Source organism: Aspergillus versicolor, assembly GCF_001890125.1.
Source record: "Aspergillus versicolor CBS 583.65 unplaced genomic scaffold ASPVEscaffold_11, whole genome shotgun sequence".
NCBI classification, from domain to species: Eukaryota; Fungi; Ascomycota; class Eurotiomycetes; order Eurotiales; family Aspergillaceae; genus Aspergillus; species Aspergillus versicolor.
The window spans coordinates 172,238-195,275 of NW_024467534.1; the positions used below are offsets into that span (position 1 = coordinate 172,238).

The 23,038-nt window shown below is 53.2% G+C and overlaps 6 protein-coding genes across 6 annotated transcripts; 2 read left to right on the plus strand and 4 right to left on the minus strand.

Annotated features, from left to right (window-relative positions):
• Window positions 1–125: 125 nt before the first annotated feature.
• ASPVEDRAFT_56129 (uncharacterized protein) lies at window positions 126–4,172 on the minus strand (the record flags this gene model as incomplete). Its single annotated transcript, XM_040815168.1, has 2 exons — window positions 126–1,376; window positions 1,704–4,172. The coding sequence occupies 2 exons, from the start codon at window positions 4,170–4,172 to the stop codon at window positions 126–128; spliced, it is 3,720 nt and encodes a 1,239-aa protein (XP_040672273.1).
• A 734-nt stretch (window positions 4,173–4,906) lies between these two features.
• On the plus strand, window positions 4,907–7,916 carry ASPVEDRAFT_65200 (uncharacterized protein; the record flags this gene model as incomplete). The annotated part of the gene is made up of 9 exons (XM_040815780.1): window positions 4,907–5,033; window positions 5,081–5,524; window positions 5,577–5,836; window positions 5,880–6,383; window positions 6,630–6,792; window positions 6,844–6,921; window positions 6,968–7,177; window positions 7,231–7,323; window positions 7,354–7,916. The coding sequence occupies exons 1-9, from the start codon at window positions 4,958–4,960 to the stop codon at window positions 7,914–7,916; spliced, it is 2,391 nt and encodes a 796-aa protein (XP_040672274.1). The 5' UTR covers window positions 4,907–4,957.
• Window positions 7,917–8,227: 311 nt separating this feature from the next.
• ASPVEDRAFT_140479 (uncharacterized protein) lies at window positions 8,228–9,321 on the minus strand (the record flags this gene model as incomplete). Its single annotated transcript, XM_040807660.1, has 2 exons — window positions 8,228–8,338; window positions 8,371–9,321. The coding sequence occupies 2 exons, from the start codon at window positions 9,319–9,321 to the stop codon at window positions 8,228–8,230; spliced, it is 1,062 nt and encodes a 353-aa protein (XP_040672275.1).
• A 1,895-nt stretch (window positions 9,322–11,216) lies between these two features.
• ASPVEDRAFT_45886 (uncharacterized protein) lies at window positions 11,217–14,930 on the plus strand. The gene is made up of 3 exons (XM_040813413.1): window positions 11,217–11,284; window positions 11,354–14,070; window positions 14,116–14,930. The coding sequence occupies exons 1-3, from the start codon at window positions 11,258–11,260 to the stop codon at window positions 14,804–14,806; spliced, it is 3,435 nt and encodes a 1,144-aa protein (XP_040672276.1). The 5' UTR covers window positions 11,217–11,257; the 3' UTR covers window positions 14,807–14,930.
• On the minus strand, window positions 14,750–20,009 carry ASPVEDRAFT_327326 (uncharacterized protein). The gene is made up of 4 exons (XM_040810639.1): window positions 19,239–20,009; window positions 18,717–19,188; window positions 17,850–18,669; window positions 14,750–17,800 (listed from the first exon to the last, which is right to left on the minus strand). The coding sequence occupies exons 1-4, from the start codon at window positions 19,578–19,580 to the stop codon at window positions 14,986–14,988; spliced, it is 4,449 nt and encodes a 1,482-aa protein (XP_040672277.1). The 5' UTR covers window positions 19,581–20,009; the 3' UTR covers window positions 14,750–14,985.
• Window positions 20,010–20,018: 9 nt separating this feature from the next.
• Window positions 20,019–22,883, minus strand: ASPVEDRAFT_45888 (Zn(II)2Cys6 transcription factor). The gene is made up of 9 exons (XM_040813414.1): window positions 22,586–22,883; window positions 22,415–22,534; window positions 22,260–22,360; window positions 22,031–22,198; window positions 21,424–21,980; window positions 21,103–21,376; window positions 20,876–21,051; window positions 20,643–20,826; window positions 20,019–20,580 (listed from the first exon to the last, which is right to left on the minus strand). Exons 1-9 carry the CDS (start codon window positions 22,657–22,659, stop codon window positions 20,108–20,110), a joined length of 2,127 nt encoding a protein of 708 aa, XP_040672278.1. The 5' UTR covers window positions 22,660–22,883; the 3' UTR covers window positions 20,019–20,107.
• Window positions 22,884–23,038: the final 155 nt, after the last annotated feature.

Below are 23,038 nucleotides of genomic sequence, written 5' to 3' on the forward strand. Positions count from 1 at the left end.
GACTTATAGACCCTTCATCAAGATTCAGAATGACGCATATTAATGCTTGGAATAGGAGTACTACAGCCAATTGACGTAGAGCTCCAACCTTGATTGCCAGTATAATTGGCTTGTATTAAACGATATCAACTCAGATAGCTCAAAGCAGCAACACACAAGGCATCCACCCCAACGCCCATCGTCGGCTGGATGACCGGGGCAAACAGCGCAGAATGATTGCCAGCAATTTCCTCCGTCGTCCCCTTGACCGTCGCCTCATCCCAAAGCTGCTCATCAACCCCCCCCAGAAACCAAAAACTGCACGGGATATCCCGACACGTTGCGAGCGTCGAGAAGTCCTCACTCACATTCGTCCTCGGGGTATCCCCATCAAACGCCTCCCCAAAATACTCCCCAAACTCCTTGTCCAGCCTCGCCGCCAGCGCATGCTCATTAACCGTTGGCGGAAAGCGCCTTGTGGGCGTGAAAATGGGCTTCTTCGGCGATCCACTCGCCAGACATTCAGCCTCCACAATCCTCTTCACAGACGCAATAATCTTCTCTCGGGTCTCAAGCTTCACACTGCGGAAATCAATCCCGATATCCGCACGGTCCGCAATGATATTCTCCGTCTGCCCAGCCTGCAGACTCCCCACCGTCAAAACACCCAAGTCCGACGGATCCACCTCACGACTGACAATCCCCTGCAGCCTGACAACAATATGCGCCGCCAGCAGGACAGGGTCAATCGTATGATGCGGCAGCGAACCATGCCCACCACGCCCAAAGACCGTAATCTTCATACTATCCGCCGCAGCCATGATAGTGCCGAAGCGGGAGCCGATCGTACCGGCGCGCAGGCGCATAACATGCTGCCCAAAGGCATAGTCCGGGATAGGGATCTTATCATACAGGCCATCATCGACCATAGCCTGGGCGCCGGCGCCGCGCTCCTCGTTCGGCTGGAAGAGGACGATGAGGGTTCCTGACCAGCTGTTGCGGAGGTGGACTAGTTTCTCTGCTGCCGCGAGGAGACAGGTAATATGCATATCGTGGCCGCAGGCGTGCATGACGGGCTTCTCTACGCCGTCGGCATCGCGCATTGTGACGGTGCTGGCGTAGGGCAGGCCGGTGATTTCTTTCACTGGGAGGGCGTCCATGTCTGCCCGGAGGAGGACGGTTTTGCCGGGTCCGTTTCTGAGGACGCCGGCGAGACCGAAGCCGCCGATGTTGGCGTGGATGTCGAAGGCATTTAGTTCGGATAACTTGGCGGCGATTGTTTGCGATGTGGATTCCTCTTGCAGCGACAGTTCTGGGTGGGCATGGAAGTACCTGTAGAGGTCCTCATAGGGTGCCAAGTCCAAGGAGGTCGATCTCAAGATGTCTGATACTGCAGTCTGTGCCATTTTGAGGGGTTGTAAAGAGCAAAGATGTTGTTTCCCGCGGAAAGAGCTGAACCCCGCGGTGGGGCGATGACTCACTATCTATATATGCTTAAGGATAACTATTTTATGCGGTTCCATGATTCTGGAATATGTTTAATATTACTATGCTAATGCCAGTGAATAAGTGTATAGATTGGCTAGCTACCCACTGCCAATAGTGCTCTCTGCGACATTCCCCCCGGCCATCTTCACCACCCAGCCTGCACTCTGGCGGACCTCCACGACCAACCGGAGTTGTTCCTGGGGAAAGAGAGTAACGTAATTATCAGACCAAAAGACCGGAGCCAGTTCCTCGCCATTCGGATCCTGCGCAGTCAGTCGCAGAAAGAACGCTGGAGTATTGCCCGTGTTCTCCAGGTGAACTTCTATATAGGTCAAGGTAGGCGTCGGTCGGCCGAGTACAGCGACACTCGTCTTCACTGTAGCGGGGGGCAGATTACTCAAAGCTGTATAGTTCGCATACGATGCCACTGGAGTTGTGTACCAGTTTGATGCGTCCCAGTCGAGGGCATCAACATGTGCGGTTACCCAGTAGACATTCCGACTGAGAGTCGTGTTAAAGCCATCGGAGAGAACCAAGCGCAAGAAGGCGACGTCGTCTAGCTTGAGTTTTGCAATTTCAGGAATTGACATGACTTCCTTGGAGGAGGTTGGTGCTGTTTCGTCCGTCACTTCGCGATGGACCAGCGTCTGCCCATTGGTATCAATGAGGTCTGCCGTGACACGACGTACACCTTTAGACCGCAACGAGTGATTAACGAGGTAAACAGTGTTTGACCCATAGTCTAATACAACATGCTCTTGCCGTGCTCCAACCTTGGCTCCGAAATATGCGCCTGCTGGTCGAAGATAGTAGTCGAAAAGCTGCCAGTGTAGACTAGGCCACGCACTGTTGAGCATCCAGTATATTACACCGGTCGCTGGATGAGATGCATTCTGTCGTGCTGCAAAAGCTTCGAACTCTGCCCGTGTTGCTTCATAGTCCATGATCTGGGCTTTCAGCACATAATCTTCTAGGCCACTCGGTCGGCCGTATCGTTCCACCAGCGCCTTATTGTAGATCGTTCGGTTATGGAAAACACTTCCTTTGGGTGACAGATGATAGTGCCCAGCGCTTGCATTGGTCCAGAGGGTTTCTAGATCGGTAGATGATAGGAACCGGTGTAGGCTACTGAGCTCAGGCGTGCCAACACCGGCGCCTTGCTCAGAACCGAAGCCAAAGGCTGCACCAACCTCGCTGCCATACCAGTAGTTCGGAGGGACCCACGCGTAGGGACCTTCCATCTTCATCCCCGAGGGTGGGAGTTGACTGGGATGACCACGGCTGCTAGCTGAGGCAATGACAGGGTTTGGCCAGTTCATCCGACGAAGGGCACTCAAGAACCTTGTTGTCGCACGTTCGTCGGGCCAGTAGTCGGAGCCAACAAGGAATGCAAGCATGGAAGGATGTGGCTGCATCATCTCGGCTTCGTGGAGCATCGAGGCATATCCAATGTCGTAGTCTTCGTCGCGCCATTTGACACCTTGGGCATCTTCATTGTAGGTCCAGCCCTCCCACTTGTCACAACATTCCCATCCAGCAATTAACATTATGCCCATACGGTCTGCGAGGTGATACAGCTCCGGATGCTCTTGCTTGCCTTCCAGCCGGATTGTGTTGAGCCCCATATCGAGCGTATAGCGAAATATCGCCTCGAGACGCTGAAGATCAAACCGCAGAAACAGGTCTGGAGCGTAACCAGCGCCACGAACGTGAAAAGGGTGGCCATTCACCGTAAACTCATTCTCGCCATGGGCATTGAGCGAGGACCCGACACTGCGGAGGGCGAAGTTCGTGGGTGCACTCTGGTCGGACAGAGCGTTTGTCGGCAGCGACACAGCCAGCTGGACCTGATATAAAGGCTGTGACCCCCAAGCAGCCGGCCACCAGACCTTGACCTGCGCGGGTCCAAGAACTGCATTCAGGGTGATAATTGAATTCGAACGCGGCGGCAGCTTCACACGCTCAAAGAGAGCGATGTCCAGCGGAGTATCGGGCAGACGAATTACACCGCGTACTGTAGCATCCTGGGCTTGCGTCCCGTAGTTTGCGAGATCCGTCTTGATTGTGATGCTGACTGCGAGAGGTTCCTGCGTCTCATGGCTAAAGTTGGTGGTAACTCGGGGAGGCGAAATCGAGACAGGCCCAATGAGTTTGAGCTCAACAGCTCTCCAGACACCCATACCCATGTCAGGGGGATACGGGCTCCAGTCTGCCCAGCCGACAGCAAGGTCCTTCAGATAGTCCGTTGGATATGCCTGGATGAGCAGGGCGTTGACACCGGCGTGAACGAGAGCCGTGATGTCGTACGACCGACCGGCATAGGCGCCATTCTGGATATCTCGGGAGACAACCTGCTGACCGTTCACGAATATATCAGCCTTGGAACTGACCCCGTGGATGTCAAGTATGAGGCGCTGGTCTGCAGCCAACGGGGGGACCGAGAATTCTTCGCGGTATAGCCATGGGACGTGAAACTCTGACTCGTTGAGGTTAGAAAGATGGTTGGAGTAGAAGAGGTCAGATTCATTGTAGACGCCAGCTTCAACGAGTCCACCGAGGACTGTAGCCCTGTGGCCGATGCGATACCATGACGAGACGTCTGCCCCGGGGAGAGACAGCTCGGTGGAGTTGCCCTGTACATGGCGCGTTGACTGGATATTCCAGCCGGGTATAGTAAAGCGGTCACCAGTGTATTGCAGGGCCATGGCGATGCCCAGAAAATAGAAAAGAATTAGTAGAGCCATGTTGTGCTGGACAGAGTATGTTGACTGAGGATGTGGAAGGAGGATGCTGCGATGAGAACAGCGAACTGCAGGCGCAACCCAAGACGCTAATTTGGTCTGTACGACTATAGACTGGCATTCATGCTATAGAATGCACTATTGCACTAATACTGCATACAGTCTTAATGGTCCTGCAGCTTGTATTCGTATCCGACAGCACCGTCACGCCTCTGCCATCAGCACGTAGACCGACTTGACTTGGATGACGAAAATTTCTGAAGGAGCAATAGAATTCAGCATCAAGGTTTTCTGATACTTTATTGCAGCCAGGCCTTCAGGATTATTGAGTTTGGCGTCGGTGGTGACTGGATCTACGGGAGTATGAGATTAATCACGGTTAATCGTCACCCAGATCGCGTTCCTGAAAAAAAAAAGGATCGGAAAAGGGAGAGAAGGCGATCCAGGAAGCAGAGCGAGTATTAAATGTGATTGGAAGGAGACGGTGCCCAGAAGGTCCTGGCCAGGGGTGGGAATGCAGGACGACAGGCACAGCCCTCGCTCGGACAACGCAGGACTCATTCAGACATTAACTCTCAGCAACCATGTGGAATGAGTCTCCGGTCCAACATTCCCATCGAGGAATGCCAGTGGCCTGACATCAACAATGAAATCATATAACCGATCGCACCCCTTGGTCGCGCTGTTCTCTGCCTCTCGCTCTTCACACCTGGCCTCGACCCTCATGCATCCGTCGTGGACCAGGCACAATGAAGATACTATGGCAGCTGCTGTTAATATCCCTGGTTCCGGTCCAGGCGATCGAAATGAAGCTGGATGATATTGGTAAGGCTTTTACCCCGGTAATTGTTGACGGCAGCTAAGAGTCGCAGCCTCCGTGAAGGAAGCATGCCAGACAATCGCGAAGAATATGGTCTCGTACTATACGGGATACAAACCAGGCGATGTGCCAGGAAATTTGCCAGACCCGTACTACTGGTGGGAGGCTGGGGCGATGTTCAACGCACTGATCGACTACTGGGCCTACACAGGAGACGACCAGTGGAACGAGATCACGACTCAGGGTCTCGTCCACCAAGCAGGTAACAACGGCGCATTTATGCCGTCGAATCAGACAAGAACGGAGGGGAACGACGACCAGGGGTTTTGGGCATTCGCAGCGATGTCGGCGGCAGAGAGGAACTTTCCCCAACCCCCAGGCGATGGACCGGACTGGCTGGCGATGGCCCAGGCAACGTTCAACACTCAGGCCAGCCGATGGGACGATGAGCACTGCGGCGGAGGGCTGCGGTGGCAGATATTCGCCTGGAACGGGGGTATACTTAACTGAGTCTACAGCGTTAACCTCGAGCTGACATGAATCGTTAGGCTATTCATATAAAAACACCATATCAAACGGGTGCTTCTTCAACCTCGCCGCACGACTCGCAAGATACACAGGGAACCAAACGTATGCCGACTGGGCGACCAAGATATTCGACTGGACACAGGATGTCGGGTTCATGACGCACGACTACCTGTTCTACGACGGAGCCGATTCCGGAGACAACTGCACCAAGATGGACCGCGTGCAGTGGACGTATAACTCCGGCGTATACCTGCTCGGTGCTGCCGCGATGTATAACTTTGTATGTCTCCCAGTGGCTTTTGGTTCCAATACTAACGATCCAGACGGACGGGGATCCGAGGTGGAAAGAACGAACAGAAGGCATCCTCAAAGCTGCAGACGTCTTCTTCACCGATAAGCCCAAGGACGTCCTATACGAGCGAGCGTGCGAGCCAGTGGACACCTGCAAGGTGGACCAGCGATCATTCAAAGGATACCTCGCCCGCTGGATGGCGGCATCGACGCAGCTTGCCCCGTTCACTTACGACATGATAATGCCAAAGCTGCGCGCTTCAGCAAGCGCCGCTGCGAAGACATGTGCAGGAGGACCGAGAAACACTTCATGCGGGCTAAAGTGGACAGACCAGAAGTACACCAAACAGCCCCTGGACATCGGGTTGGAGATGGCGGCGCTGGACGTGATACAGTCCACGCTGATCCACAGGATAGATGCACCGGTCACCCGAGAGGACGGGGGGATCAGTAAAGGAAACCCAGCAGCAGGATCGGAGAACCCCCGACAGTCGCTGCCAGACATGGTGACTCGGAATATCAGCGTGGCGGACCGAGTGGGGGCAGGTATATTGACGGTGCTGATGGCGGGCGCGGTGATAGCCACCGTCCGCTGGGTGATTATGGATCCGCATATCTGACCAGGACATGACTGGCTCAGCCCTGGCTCCTATGTACCAAGTTGCACAAAGAGAGGGGCGGACCGATGCATAAGTTGGGGAGAGGGGAGAGGAGGAGGGGTTGGAGGAGGGGAACCTCGGATGCTGTATAGCCGGCCTATATAGAGCGACCACGCTGCAGAGCACTCTCGCAGCCGTTTACGTTTAATCCTACTTGTATTTACTTTCAACATGGGCTCTGCTGCTCCCGTATTCGAGATCCCCACACACTGCAAGGCCGGCATTATCGAGGACGCCGGCCCTAACTTCAAGGTCAAGGTCGCCCAGGTTCCAGTACCCACGCCAGGTAATCCCTATACCAAGTTTTGTTCGTACCGGCAAGTTCTAAACCATCTAGGCCCGGATGATATCCTGATCAAGCTCAACGTAACCGGCCTTTGCCAGTCGGACCTGCACTATATGCTGGACGACCTAGGTAATCCCACCCCGCCACGTATTCCAGACACAACTAAGAGAACCAGGCATATCAATGGCCACATTCGGCGTGTGCTCCCCCGGCCACGAAGGCGCCGGAATCGTAGTCCAAACCGGCGCAAACGTCAAGACCTTCAAACTCGGCGACCGCGCAGGGATCAAGCCCATCATGGACACATGCGGGACATGCCCATCATGCTGGAGCGACAAGGAGACATACTGCGCAGGCGTCGTCCATACAGGCCTCATGGTCCCTGGTAATCACCTCCCCACCACCTCACTGACTTGTAATTGAACGAGTTCAACCCAGGCACGTACCAACAATACATCGTATCACCGGCCCATTACGCCACGCCCATCCCCGACGGCATCCCCGACGAGGTCGCCGCACCGGTAATGTGCAGCGCATCCACCATCTACCGGTCCCTGACAGAGTCCCGGCTCCAACCAGGCGACTGGGCCGTATTCCCCGGCGGAGGCGGCGGCGTAGGAATCCAAGGTGTGCAGCTCGCACAGGCGATGGGGATGCGCCCCATCGTGGTAGACACGGGCGAAGAGAAGCGCGCGCTCGCGATGAAAATGGGCGCTGAGGCCTTTGTCGACTTCAAAGCTGTCCCCGACGCCGCGGCAGCCGTGGTCGAGGCCGCGGATGGAATTGGCGGGCATGGGGTGTTTGTCACTGCGCAGGCGGCGTATCCTACTGCGCTTGCGTATCTGGGGCAGCGGGTTGGTGGTGTTGTGATGTGCATTGGGATTGCGCCTGCTGGGTCCATGACGATTCCGGTGGACCCGAATTTGCTTCTGTTTAAGAACACGAGGATCCAGGGGACGCTCGTTGGTAGTAGGCATGATACGACGAGGGCGCTGGACTTTGCGCGCAGGGGGAAGCTGAGGCAGATCTGTGAGGTTTATCCTATTGATCGCCTGCCTGAGGCTGTGGATAAGCTGCGAAAGGGACTGGTTGCTGGGAGGATAGTTGTTGATTTTAACCAGTAGTACTAGCTGTGCTGAATGATATTACTTGATGTATATCGACTATGTAAGGAAGGGTCACTACGTATGATTGAGTTGTATTACGAGAATAGGGTAAATAATGGAGGCCAGATTCGACTTCAGACGCAGGTGGCAAATACAAGTTACGCCTCGATATACAGAAAATGGGTATATTGATATCATAAGTCGTCCAGAACCTAGTCTATGGATATTCCTGAGCACTGACCTGCGCAAATAACAGAAACAGCACTGCAGCCTCCTGCGCAAAAGCCTGTTTCCAGAACGAAGGCTCCTGAGTCTCACGCAGCGCCAGTTTATAGCACTTCTGGAGTAGATTCAACGTGCTGCTCCTGCCGTCCTTCTCCATCCTTAGACAAACCGCCATAGCCATGTATACGTGAAATCGAGCCATCGATTCCGAGCAGCTCCAGTCATGGACTGCATCGAGTGGTGGCACCTGTTGGTGAATGATATTGAGGAACTCGAGCAGCTTGGATCGGTCAAGCGGATAGTGGGCCAGAGGGTAGGCTGCCATCTGCATCTGGAGAAAGAACTTATCGATCAGGGTCTCGGCCTCGAATCTTGTCGGCGCCTGCAGCGTTTCCGTTTCAGGCGTCGAGGGTATTTCGAATATACCGGGTTCCAGCTCGGTGTCTGTCAGGCCGTAGACGGAGAGATCTGGCGCGGATGCCCAGTCCGTATCAAGACCTAATGATGAAATAGAGGAGCTGCGAGACCTCGACGGTCCTGGAAGACTCCTCGGAGACAGATACGGCATGAGCCCATGGTGTGGAGATGAAATGGCAGTTGGTGGAGGGGAGACAGCAGCACCGGCGCTCGGTGGCCGCAGCCCAGTGCCGAGGCCGTCCGATATTGGATTTGGCCTTGCCGGGGCCAGTGGACGGAGCATTGGAGAAGGAGACAGCGAGACTGGGGATACTGGCGACATCGAATCCGCGTAGTCGACAACCTGGATGCTCGGGATTTCCAATGGCGACGGGCTGCCGGGATGGAACTGGCTGAATGTCTGGTCCATCGCTACTGCCGGTCCTGGAGAGCCAAAGTCGACATTGAATTGAACATCAGGCGACCAAGCCTGAGGACTAGGAAGCCCAACTGGGCCAGAGCCATGACTATGACCGTGATTCTGGGTGTTGAAGTCAGCGATCTGGGCCTCGAGCTGGCGCACTCGCTGCTCCAGCGCCTGGGTATCGTTCTTCTGGATCCGGACACAGCTGATGCGAAAGCGCCGACACGTCGCACATGGAGTCTCGCCATCGCAGCGGATCTTTCTCCTTCGACATCTCTCGCACGCCGTTGTCACTGTCCTCCCCCTGCCAGACCCCGTCTCTCCCCCCATTGCAGGCTGCGACTGCCCTGACTCCGCAGACGTCCGAGGCACATTCATAACCGCAGCTGCTTAGCCCTCTCATTCATGGCGATGGAACAAATGTCTCAATCTCGATCCTAAGCCAAAGATGACGCGCGAGGCTGGCAGTGTAGTGCGTGCGGCATTTAGCGAGGCCACGAATCTCACAGCAGAAGGCAAAGAAGCAAACACCCCGCAGACACAGACCTTCGAATGGCGAGGCTGACGCAGACGCAGAGAAAGAGCTGAAATATTGGATTTGGGAAATGCAGAGAGAGCGTCTTTCATTGAGTGGTCGTGCTCTAGACCCCGCTGCACTGCCACAATGCCAACCCGACATCTCAGTCAAATGGCCAGTCTCGCCTGACCATTTTGCTCGCCATTGCCAGGGGAGTGAAAGATCTGCTTGCAAGTGTCAAAATGTGAATCAAGTGGTGGCGACTGTATCAGATAGTGCAGACTGCCGTCACCGGGCAGAGGGAAGAATTAATATACCAGGACGCATCGAAGACAGGCAGATTGTCTTTGTTTCTGAATCCGAATCAGCGACCGTAAGCTGCACAGGCTGTAAGACAAACCTTAGATGGCAAATGCCATTTGCATTCCGTCGCACATGGGTGCGACGGTGACATTGTCTCAGTGTATGCTGGCAGTGCTGCGGCATGCTGTACTCTCAACCAAAACCTTTTGCACCATCGAACCTTGGCGAGAGGCTTCTGGGGTTAGTCTCACGCTTATCACTCATGCATGAGGACGGTGTCTTCCAGAAAACAAGGCTTGGAAACGGTCGAGAATCCGCCTTGAACCGCGACATCGCCCGCCCTTGTAACCACCGAAAGGCAGAGCACCTGGAGATATATGAAACGATCGACAGTGGGAGGGTTGCTTCTTGTACCTACGAGACCTGCCAGGCTATCAGGCTGCCACTGGGCGCGAGACTGATTTTCGTCCTGCAGGAACAACTCTGGGTTTGAGGCGCCCAGTTGCAGCGTTGCTGACATCGACAACGCTGAGAAGCAAGCCGACTGATCCGATCAGTCTGAAACGAGTCAGCGGTTACTAAAACACGAGTCTGGATTCTTCGACTAAAGCGGAATATGCGCCGGCTGGTCGTCGATCTCTTGGCTCTAATATGAATGACCTGCAGACCACGTGGGGAGATATTGGGGAATGTGGGCGTATCAGACTCATTTTGTCTGGTGTCTTAGAGTCATTAAAGCCTTCATTGTGAGCACAGCCTTCTCTGTAGAGACCCGGTTATGCCCTGTAACGCACCACTGTTGCCCTTTCCATGGAAGAGAGCGGCTGCGGAACGGGCAAGACAATACGACGAGTGGAGTAGATACGATAATCACGCAAGTCGCTCAGCGTAGTCCAATCAACGATTTCGCCTAGAAGAGTTCGGAATAACAGCCAAGCGTGAGAAGTGAGGAAGCTGATCTGCTTGGCTTGCAGCTGCTGGACCCTGAGCAAGAGCTCCACGTATTGTCAAGTCCAAGACGTCCAAGACCCGGCGAGAACCCGCACCGCGCAATGCCTCCGAAGACGGAGTCAGCGGATCCTGTAAGAGTGTATACCGAGCACGAGAAAGCGCGGCGCCGAGAGAAGTCCAGCGGAGCATCGACCCTGATGGCGGGACGAACGCCGCTCGCATGCCGGGACAAGGGCTTGTGCGAGGACGACCTCCGCACTGCATGGGATGACACTTGGGATGAGATGACGCCGATCGTGTCTTTCAAGGCGTGATAAAGATACATCCCCCAAGACCCTGAGACTGCAGGAGCGGGCATTCATCCGCGCCCCTTGACTGCTGGGCGTCCTTGGCCGGCCAATCGAGAACCCTAATGCGGATGACATTGGGGCTGTGCAATACTAGCAAACCCTTTAAACCAATCCAGGGTCTCGCTTTCAGGCCTGTCAATCGTGTCTCCAATGGGAATTCCGGCTGAGCCGCCTGTACTTGTATTTGAACGAGATGTCTGTGCCAGCCATCACTGTCGAGGTTGTTGTCTCTCGCCGCGTCGTTCAAATCGTTCCTCGAATGCGCATCTACTGACAAAGTTTACTGCAGGAGCCAGCGACAAACTCGCCCGATGTCGAGATTCAGAATCCCGATGCGACGTCCCGCGAGCGATCGCTGAGCAATCTAACGGCGGTGGACAGCGAGTATACCGGTCGCGATCGAGCGATGAGCGGCAGCACAATGGCAGCCAGCAGCGCCGGGCTCGAGGTTCCAAAGGAGAAAGGCAAGCCATCGTCAAGCGAAGCGCCGAGTGTCTTTTCAGCGGACGAGCAGGGTGAGGCGCTGCGGCCAGACCCAGGGACAGAGGCGGATTTCCAGGTCGACAATAACCCGTTCGCGTACTCGCCGGGGCAACTGAATAAACTGCTGAATCCGAAGTCGCTGGCGGCTTTACTTGCACTGGGGGGATTGTCTGGACTCGCAAATGGGCTTCACACGGATCTGAGCACGGGTCTGACGGAGGAATCGGCAGCTGATGGGACGCATACTGCTGGTGCAGGGTCATCAGGGAATGGCTTTACTGAGCGGATCCGCGTCTTTAAACAGAACGTTCTCCCCGAGAAGAAAGCGACGCCGTTATGGAAACTGATGTGGCTGGCCTACAACGACAAGGTGCTGATCTTGCTGACCGCAGCGGCAGCAATTTCATTGGCACTGGGATTATATGAGACATTTGGAGTTGAGCACGAGCCGGGCTCTGGAATGCCACTGAACTGGGTCGAGGGATGTGCGATCTGCGTTGCAATTGTGATTGTGGTCATGGTGGGCTCGTTGAACGACTATCAGAAGGAGCGCGCGTTCGTCAAACTCAACAAGAAAAAGGAGGACCGTGAAGTGACCGTGGTTCGATCAGGCAAGTCTCTGAGGATATCGGTTCATGATATATTGGTTGGCGACATTCTTCACTTGGAGCCTGGAGATCTGGTGCCAGTCGACGGCGTTTATATCGACGGACATAATGTCAAATGTGACGAGTCGTCTGCCACTGGTGAATCAGACCAGCTGAAGAAGACCGGGGCAGACCAGGCTCTTCGTCTACTGGAGCAGGGACACAGTAAACAGCAAGACATGGACCCGTTCATCATCTCTGGTAGCAAAGTGCTAGAGGGCGTTGGCACATGCCTTGTCACCTCCGTGGGCGTCAACTCGAGCTATGGAAAGATCTTAATGGCCATGCGTCAGGACATGGAGGCGACGCCATTGCAGAAGAAGCTGGATCGATTAGCCGGTGCTATTGCTAAACTGGGAGCCAGTTCTGCCATCTTTCTATTTTTTATCTTGCTATTTCGCTTTCTAGGAACGCTTTCGGACAATCCTCGCACTAGCACGGAAAAAGCATCACAAGTTATCGACATCCTGATTGTTGCTATTACAGTCATCGTCGTCGCTGTTCCTGAAGGCCTTCCACTGGCAGTGACTCTGGCACTGGCCTTCGCAACCACGCGCATGGTCAAACTGAATAACCTCGTTCGAGTGCTGAAATCATGCGAGACAATGGGGAATGCAACAACAGTCTGCTCTGACAAAACTGGAACTCTCACGACAAATAAAATGACAGTCGTGACTGGAACGTTTGGAGACGACGACTTTGACGACAAGAACCAGACTGGAAAGGAACGACGCTCAACGGCCTTTGCAAGCTCACTCACACCGGAACAGAAACGGGCAATTATCGAATCTGTTGCAATCAATTCGACTGCCTTCGAGGGTGAAGAGAACGGTATGCCTGGCTTCGTTGGCTCCAAGACCGAGACTGCACTGTTAGGGTTTGCCCGGGATGTCTTGGGGATGGGATCACTCGCAGAGGAACGGGCCAATTCGACAGTTGTCCAGTTGATGCCCTTTGATTCCGGCCGGAAATGCATGGGAGCTGTCGTCAAACTGCCGAATGGGACATACAGATTCCTTGTCAAGGGCGCTTCGGAGATCCTACTGGGATATAGCACATCTCTCTGGATGCCAACAGGCCAGATTGAACTCGGTTCTGGTGAACGTGAGAAGCTGGAACAGGTTATCCTAGACTATGCAAAGCAATCACTTCGCACTATTGCCTTGGTCTCGCGGGACTTTGCAGAGTGGCCACCGAAACACGCACTGAACCCCGATGATGAGTCCGAGGCAGACCTTGGTCTTTTACTAGCCGACATGGCTTTCCTGGGAGTTGTTGGCATTCAAGATCCTATCAGACCTGGTGTCCCAGAGGCCGTGGCAAAGTGTCATCATGCTGGGGTGACGGTTCGCATGGTCACCGGAGACAACATGGTAACGGCCAAAGCCATTGCAACTGACTGTGGCATCTACACTGGGGGAGTAGTTATGGAGGGGCCTCGCTTTCGAACACTGTCAGATGCCGAATTCGACGATGTTCTACCTAGACTGCAGGTCCTTGCCCGCTCATCACCGGAAGACAAGCGAATCTTAGTTACAAGGTTAAGAGGACTGGGAGAGATTGTTGCAGTAACAGGCGACGGCACCAACGACGGCCCTGCACTCAAGGCCGCCAATATCGGATTTTCCATGGGTATTTCAGGCACAGAAGTGGCCAAGGAGGCTTCGGCTATTGTTCTCATGGACGACAACTTTGCAAGTATTCTCACAGCCCTGATGTGGGGACGAGCTGTCAACGACGCCGTACGCAAGTTCCTGCAGTTCCAGATCACCGTCAATATCACTGCCGTTCTATTGACATTCATCTCTTCCGTGGCGGACTCCGAAATGCGCTCTGTCCTGACGGCTGTGCAGCTGCTGTGGATTAATCTCATCATGTAAGTCCTTACCACTTTTTTTGGCAATGCATACTGACTGTATAGGGACTCTCTCGCTGCCCTCGCATTAGCAACCGACCCTCCCACCGAAGAAATCCTCGACCGCAAGCCCATCAAAGGCGGCGCCCCTCTGATTTCAACCACAATGTGGAAGATGATAATCGGACAGTCCATATTTCAGCTGATCGTAACGCTAATCCTGCACTTCGGCCCCAGGGAGCAATTCCTCGACTACCCAGACGACATCCGCCGCTCGATTGTCTTCAACACCTTCGTCTGGATGCAGATATTCAACGAGTTCAACAACCGGCGTCTAGACAACAAATTCAATATCCTGGCCGGTCTGCACAGGAACTGGTTCTTCATCGGGATCAACTGTATCATGGTTGGCTGCCAGATCGTCATTGCATTCTTCGGCGGTGCTGCCTTCAGCATTGTACGCATCTACGGTGAACAGTGGGCGATTTGCATTCTTGTCGCCGCTATTTCCCTCCCCTGGGCAATTGTTGTGCGGATATTCCCTGACCCTTGGTTCCACGCCATTGCGAAGTTTGTCGGGACTCCAGTCGTGCTTGTATACCGTCCTCTGAGCCGGGGGATGCACCGACTGGGAAGGAAGATAAAAAGTCTGCGAAAGAAGAATGTTGAAGAGGAAAGCTCAGAGGATGAAGATCAGGAGCCCTCAGACAGCAGCTTCAACCCTGAGACCGAGAAGCACGACGATAGAAATGTCTGATACGCCATCATCTTATGAATTCCCTTTCTTGTGCTTTTCGCCGCGTGTTTAATAACGTTGGATTGGCACCATTGTTAATAGCATGCCTAAGATTGAGTTTTAAATAATACGGTTATTATGGTTAATAATGCTATACAAACACAGCTTGATATTGCCGTAACATCTTGCATATCGGCGTCTTAACCATGCATATCGAACTCCTCCGACCAGGCTGTTTTCAAATAGTTGGCCACCCGCTGCTGCACTCCTTGTAAATCCAATTCCATAGAGCTGCCCTGCTTATATAGAATGAGTAGGGAGTCGAGGTCTTCACGCTTGACAGCGAGGTCAACAATGTCTTGCGTTATCCTGAACCCAGCCATGTCATTCAACAGAAGATATAGCATTCTGCCATTTCCTGACCCCATGGCATCCATAACCGTCTGGCTGGAAATGTGGATAGGGACACCTCTGTCGAGAAAAGTACGCACGATGGCGTAACAGCTGGTGCTTGACTTCACGGCCGCATCCAGGACAGTCTGATATAAGCTTTCGTCCTCAACCCGATCCATTATGAGATTGAGATTGTCATCCCATAAGTTTGCTGCTGCTTCAATAAACATCTCAGGACAGGGCTTGACCTCTGGCGCAAGGTTCCAGACGAGTTTGAACTTCTCGGCGCCACTTCCTTCATTTCCGGCTGCCGCGACCACCATCTCACGGGTTATAGGACCATCGTACAGCTGGAGGAGATGTTTGAGGACGTCCAAGTGCGCGCGGGATACTGCAACCTGCAAAACGGAGTCAGGAATACGCGATATCCCACAGCGACTGAGAACGAGTTTCAACATTTTAAGACTCCCCGATGCGGCGCTTTTCAGGTCTGCGTCAGTGAACGTAAACTGTCCAAACCGGCGCTCAAGCATTTGTAGTATTTCATAGCCGGAATGATCGTTGCAGATGACTGCAGTTCTAACCTCTGCAGAGGGCTGCTCCAGCATACTGTCTCGATGTAGCAGCAGCTTGGTCATCTCGTCTCCATATAGACGGTTACGCACTGCCCCGAGCATCATGTCACAGGAGATAATCGCACAGCCATGACGATCTAGGATCTTCCTGATGGCTTCATCGTACCTCAGCCGCTCCAAGGCGCATCGAACAACGTTATCAGTGATTTCCAATTCCCGATTGCCATCCAGGATGCGGTTAAACATGCCATGGTCGTCCCAGTTCATGGCCAAGGCAGCCAGGAACACTTTCTCTACGACCTTCGTGTTTGGTTTGAGGCGAAGGAGCATGTCCATGGTCTGCAAACCTCGGGAAGTATTGCGAGCACACCTAACCAACATCCTGCTCCAGGTTTCGTTATCGACTGTACCATCTAAGAGGGCCATGAGAAGCTGGACTATCGTGTCCCCGTCTGCCACATTGGCCGCGGCTAGCTCAAGCAGACGAGGTGAGATCTCTGTACAACTGGCCTCGGAGAGAACCTGGAATGTCTCCTTGGTCGCTTGCAGGGCACAGAATTCAATAATGTGTGGACTCAAGGGCCAGCCTCGTTCAATAAGCTTCTTTAACGTCTTGGGGTTTCTGTTGTTGGCGACGGCCTGCATCATGGCATCCTCTGTGACTTCAATGTTCCCCGCACGCTCGAGGAGCAGCTCAGTCATTGGTATTACGTGCGGGCCTAAGTGCTCCTTGAACACGGCCTCTGCGATAACATGGCAGGTAATGATCGCGGGGTCCGCGCGGTCAACAAGACGCTTGAAAGCCTCAAAATCCATGCTTCCAACAGCGTTCTGGAGTATTCCCGTCGTGATCTCCAAGTCTGGCGCGCGAGCAAGGTAGGCGCTGACGGTATCATTGGCCCAACCATAGTTTTCGGCCATTTTTGTAGTGACTTGAAGGCCCCTGTTATGGTCCAGTAGCATTGAAACAACCTCCGGGCTCCCTGCCAGCGATAACATGTGTACGGTCACTTTTGAGGGCTCCAGCAGTGGCAGGAATTCGCGGACACCGTTGGCGTCACGCAGTGCGACCATCCGGGATAGCACATCTTGGAGCAGAGGACTGTCGCTCTTGGGATCAAGAAGAGACCTGAGAACAGAATGCTGGTGGTGGGTGGCTGCGGCCATGGCACACTCGGTCTGCAAATGGGCATTGAATGCTTCATGTCTTTCCATGGCAACAATCTCGACAAATCCATAGCAACAGGCCAGGTATAGGGCTCGGTCGCAAGGTCGCTCATGGTCGTCGAAGAAATGCCTCATATGTGCGCTAGACCGGCTCCTCCTACTCAGAAAGCGAGGATAAGACCGCCACCAGCGACTTAGAGGGCAGCTTTCATCGGAGTCATCAAACAGAAAATAATGCAGCAGGGTATGCAGATGTTTACTGCCTTCTGCTCGATTGTCTGCACCAGCAAGATCACAATGGTCACCCCAAAACCTGATGCAATAGTCGTGGATGCCCCTTGCATGGGATTCGACATCTGAAAAGGGTATGAAAGTCGAAGTATCAAGCCCTAGCTCTTGAATGAACCGACTAGCGTTGGGAGACCCAGAACACCCGATCAATGTGAGCAGAGACACCTCCGCAGCAAATGAATTACTGCTTTGAACGCTATATTCAGGTTTCCCCTCCAGGAACTCTCGGACTGACAGGTGGGCGAATTGAAAGCTCTCCACGCCTGACTCGGTCGTATAGCTGACGACAAAGTTGCTCAGAAGGTCCAAGATAAGGTCTTCGTCGAATTCATCAGCATCGACATCTAGGAATGTCGTGATAGCCTTTAGGAAATCCTTTTGGGGGAGAGTACTTCGAGAACATAGCAGCCACTTCAGAGCATTTTGCATTACGGCTCGAGCTGTGCCTTTGGCGCAGCCAAATGCCTTCTGATAGAGGTCCTCGTACAGAATATCCAAGTCGCGAGGGATACGGGACAGCTCATATCGGATGTCCTTTTCGAACTGAATCCCTCGAAGGCTTGCCAGCTGCAATTCGGCCCATCGGAACCTGTCTCATTAGCTTCTTTAATGGCAAATTGCCGAGCCAGAGGACTTACATTCCGTTCGCCTTGGAAACAACATCTTGTTTTATCAGCTGTTTGAGGTCCTCTTTCGTGGAGGGCTGCTTGACACGACCGAGTATCTGTCTTTTGCTAACCATTCTCTCTGCTTCGATCTCGACAAACTTCTGGATATCTTTGTTATTCTCCAAAGCTGTCATCTGGACGCCAGTATGGTCCTGGATCGATAATCGCAAGTCGCCTTCTTCGCGAGAGCTAATGAACACCTTGACGAGGCCAGTGGAATCAGCCACGATATCATTCAGTGCATCGACTAGTTTCCATCTTGTCTCCGGATCGCACTCGTCCAGCGCGTCCAATATGACAGTAGTTCTCGAATAAAGGTTCGTGAGCTCAAGGATGAGCTCAACGAGCTCAGACATAGTCAAGACTTCTCTAGATCCATCGACCGAACGCAACCTGTCATACAATGCAAGCGTCGCGGGGGCAATGGGATGGTCAGGAGAGGCGCTGGAGAGCTGACGCGCAATACATGCCAGTATCCTCTGGGGATCTGCCCGTTGGGGCTCCGATGTATTGCGCGAGCAGTAGAAGTAAGCCAGGGCACAGCTTCGATCCAGGCGAGCAAACTGCATACAGTCCTCGATAATTACAGAGGTCAAGCAGCTCTTTCCAACTCCTTGTGTACCATGTAGCCAGAGAAGCGAGCTTGTGCTGTCAGCATTCCATTTCATGAATTCAGGATGCTGAACGATCCAGCCGCAAGTTCCCTCCAGGACTCTGTCTTTGATAGCCCGGTGGTAGTCCCCGTATCGCTGCGACGATATCCAGTCGAGTATTTCCCTTCGTTGTAAGTCTGACCAGTCATTTAGCGATCCTCTGTAATTGGAGAGATGGGCATACTGTCAAGATGATCTTCCACCCTGTCCAGCTGATGCGACATGTTCAAGATAGGCCGGTCTATCCTGACCAGTGCCTCCCTCAAAGCCGATATTTGTTTTATTTCCAGTGAAAGGTCTGCAATCTGAGCTGCAGCGTCCTTGTTCACTTCTGCCTCGACCAAGAGGGTGCAGCGGTCTGCTTCCTTCTCATGGCTTTCCAGTTTATTCAGCAGGTCATGGAGGTCACTCTTAGCCAGAAGCCCACTATGCAAGATACGAAGGGCAGTATTCTCCTCGAAATATCGTTTTGCCTTGGCTAGATACGTGAGCGTCGTAGCATAAAGTGTGACCAAGGCCTGCTCCAGCTGCCCAGTGGCTTCAGAGGCACGTCGCAAATACAGCTTTTCAATAATCCTATAGCGAGAAGTCATCCTTGATATCCTCTCTGCGGCCTCGACAACGAAATCGAATTTTGCAAAGTCATTGATCGCTATCTGTTCAAGCGTTAACAATAAAGCTCCTATATCCAGGGAGACAGACAAACCTGCAGCAAGAACCGTGCCCCTGCCCAAGGAAGCGCAGCAAATGCCGGATCGAAGTTGACAGCCTGGTCTCCGATGCCCTTAAACACCTCGAGCCAGTGCGTGATCTTTCCGATGAGGTCGCGCACGATGATCCTCTTTCCCTGTTCTCCGGGTAATTTGAAAGACCATCGTTTACGAACACATATCTCGTAGGCTTCCCGCGTCGTCTGCCCAAATCCGTCGAGCACGTCGAGTCGCTGGCTGGGGCTGGTGATATCGCCAAATGTGATGAGACGTTGCTTATCAGCGTCATCCAGCTTGTCCATGGCGGACAGCCAGAGATCTTGGCTTCGGCCGCCCATGGCGCTGTTGGGGTTGATAGGTGTTTTTAGCCAAATACCTGTCGAAGCTGTACTGGCTGAGCAACGGAGATAAAGACTCGATTTTAGGTAACGTTAATTTGGAGGAAAGGCTATGATGGCATGACGATCTGGCGGGGATCTTTTCAGCTGAGACCCGCTGATCGTGAGCACTTTGCCGAGCTGCCAGTCTCGTATAGGGAATGGTTAATGGTTACAATGGAGCGTCAAACCACCTGGGGTCCACTGCAGCTTCGAACAGTGCTGAATAGTTCCATACCGTCTATAATCATCGGGGTATCCGCTGTACTACATGGTACTGTAGAGAATGCTCGCGAGGCTGTGCAGCGACAAAATACAATGCTGCAGCACAGCCCCATCACGCAGTTTTGCTGAGCGGAATGACGTCTTTAAATCGTGTCAGTAGGCAGAAAGGGCATGGAAAGGTGCAGTTAATTAAACAGGCAATATGGTGTTATATACTATCCCCTACGTCATTCCCTTCTAACAGTACTATTCCGAAGCTGAAATCATATACTCGTCCCTGGCAGATCATCTATCCAAGGAAACGGCCAAGTGAAGCTATTGAGATCTAGAGAGTTCGCCAGCTCCATTAACTGATCCGGGCTAAGCTCGTAATTCTGTCCAAAACTCTCAGTAATGTCGGAACCCAGGTAGCCCCCAGCCGCAGCAGTGGGGACAGAGTCTACGGACTCAGTACCACCAGGCCCTGCCTCAGGTGCAGGGACAGTCCCCGTGGGTACCGCCATTGGTATATTATCCTTCGTCAACAGCTGGGAAAGTTCGTCATCCAGCTGGTTCAATTCCTGTCGAATTAAGTTTGCAGAACAGCTTCCACGGGAGGACATGTCGTCCAGGATTGTATAGGCACGCTGTGACCAGGGTGAATGATCGATGAGCAGACATGGGTCAATCGCTGCCGCCATTAACAATGGGATCGTTGAGACACATACTGCGTCCAAGTCGAACGGGAGGAAAGCATCTAGTAATGAAGCAATTCCTCATTAGTTTTGCGCTCAAAGGAATCTATTAGGGAGAACCAACCGAGAAGCCCCTGGTCAAGCAGATTGGACAGTATTCGCAGAGTCTGTTGTGCAGACTCAACGCAGACCTGGAGCAGTGCCTTCACAGTGCCAGACTGCAACCAGTCCATGAGGGCAGGCTCAGATTGCCCGAGCTTGGATTGGAGAAAGATGTACAACAGCGGCCTCGTTGTCAGTATGATGCACTATTTTGGATTAGCATGACATTCCAACACCAGCCGTTGGTTTTCGTACTTGGTGTTCGAGGAGGTGCAGGTGCGCCGAGACGCGAGAAATACCGCCCATAGCACCGCTTCCATAGAGATCAAAGCAGCCATTCAGGCGCTGTGTGACACTCGCAATGTCTCTCAGAACAGACTGTGTAGCGCTCAGGTACCGGCTGTCCACCTTTCCCTCGCTACCGTAGACAGCTAAGGCTAATTAGCCAATGGATCCCTCGAATCGTACATGGTAATGCTTACTCAAGTCCACTTTGGCCAATATTTGACACAGACTCACCTGCATCTCCAAGACGGCTGTTTCACTGTCCTGGTCCCAGGCCGATGGTAATGAAGCCGTTATGCTGTCCTCTGAGATTCCCATTGGGACCCCCTGAAGAGACGAAAAACGGCGTTCGAGCACGTAGACTGTCCACCAGACAAGTCTACATCGATGCACATAGGCTTGGTCAAGACAGAGCCCATGCATCTCAGTATACATGCCTTGCTCCAAGGCCCGACGCAGTGCCGCGCCAATCTAGGGCCGTTAGCATAGAGTACATACGGGATAATGATTGGCCTTACCATTCGATATGCTGATGCCCTGCGGTCAACGCACTGCAGGTATAGCGCACCACAGCACAGAACCTGGATCATCTCAATAGGATCGTCGTCGCAGAAGGTAAAGTCCGGCATGCAGTGCATCGCTTGGACAAACTGGTCTGACCCTGGCGGATTCCGTGATGTCGTCGAGCGAACCAGGAAGCTTTTGCCAAAAGCTATTATAAGCAGATAATGGCAGAACCATAATGATGATGTTCGAGCCACCTCTGTAGGATTCTGCTGGAACGCGGCGAAGCGCTCCATGAACCCGTCCTCGTCGATTAGATAGAATAGGTGGCCACAATGAAACTTCACTGAGCTGATGAGATATCTAGCGAATTCTGGCGTGGGGAGGTTGGTCACATCGAAGGGATTCGAGGGGAAATTTGCTTTGTTCCCATCCCATTTAAAATCGTAGACCTGTGTGTCGAAAAGCAGCCTGTTTGGATCTGGAGCCAGAGGTAGGCCGGTGAGCTTCATATGGGTCATTTCCAACACTCGCCGCCCGAAGGACCATGTCGACGACGTTCCCATGAATACTATCATGTTGTCAGCAATTCATACAGCAGCCACAGTGTGGAAGACGCACCTGGCCGCCCGGTCGGGCCTGGGACCCAGTCGGTGATGTGGAAGGCAAGAGGGTTCGTGAGAGGCGCCTTTGCCCCCGATGAACCCTGGTGCTTTGAGGTCCTGTCCACTTCTCGGTGTACCTCTGTATCCTGGATGGAGGTGTCTGGCGTTGGTATTGCATTACTGCCTAGCGACATGTTAATGGGCCATGTCCAACCTCCACATATTCAGCTGGCACCGATACTAACATGACGGGGTGGGCGGCTGCTGCTGTTTCGATCCAGGCGATTCATGTTGATTAAGCCTATGCTGGAAGGTCGCTAGTCGGTCGTGGAGATCATTGAGATATCTATTTCCCCTTGCAAGTTAGGGAGTGGGACAGTATAGAAATGCAGCCACTTGCCTACGAGACACCAAAACGCGCTGCGGGTTGTCAAAGTCGCAAACTGCATTTCGCTTGTCACACTGATCGCAGGGGTCCGAGCCCGTGCATCTAATCTTCTGGTCGCGACATCGTTTGCAACTGCAGCCTTATGTTACCACTGTACAGCCCGCCTGGGTGGAGAGAACGCACGCTTTAGAGACACGCCGACTGACCCGCTGCGAACGTCGCCCGGAACCATCCCTGAGTGCATTAGCTGCTTTCATTGTGATATCTGTTGTATAGTCGGGAAGATAGGTGGTGTCAAGCAATCGCAGGCGCCATCGGCGGGGTATCGCAGTGTCTCCAACTGGACTGGCGAGGCTATGGTCCTATACAGGCAGGAGTTTCCGATATCTCTGGTGTATCTCAGCCCCCAGAGATATCAGTCTGCAGGTGGAGAGCCAAATTAATCGATATCATTTAACTCTACCTGCCGGCTGATATCATCGGATTTAATGGCCGTAGCCTACCCCGGATTATCTGACTGCTAGCATCCTGGGGAATCACATCCAGCGGACGCTGCCGGGTGGATCCGGGCACTCCTACCAAGTCTGTTTTGACCAGATATCATGCGTATCAGGGAATGTGAGTGGCTGTTTGATC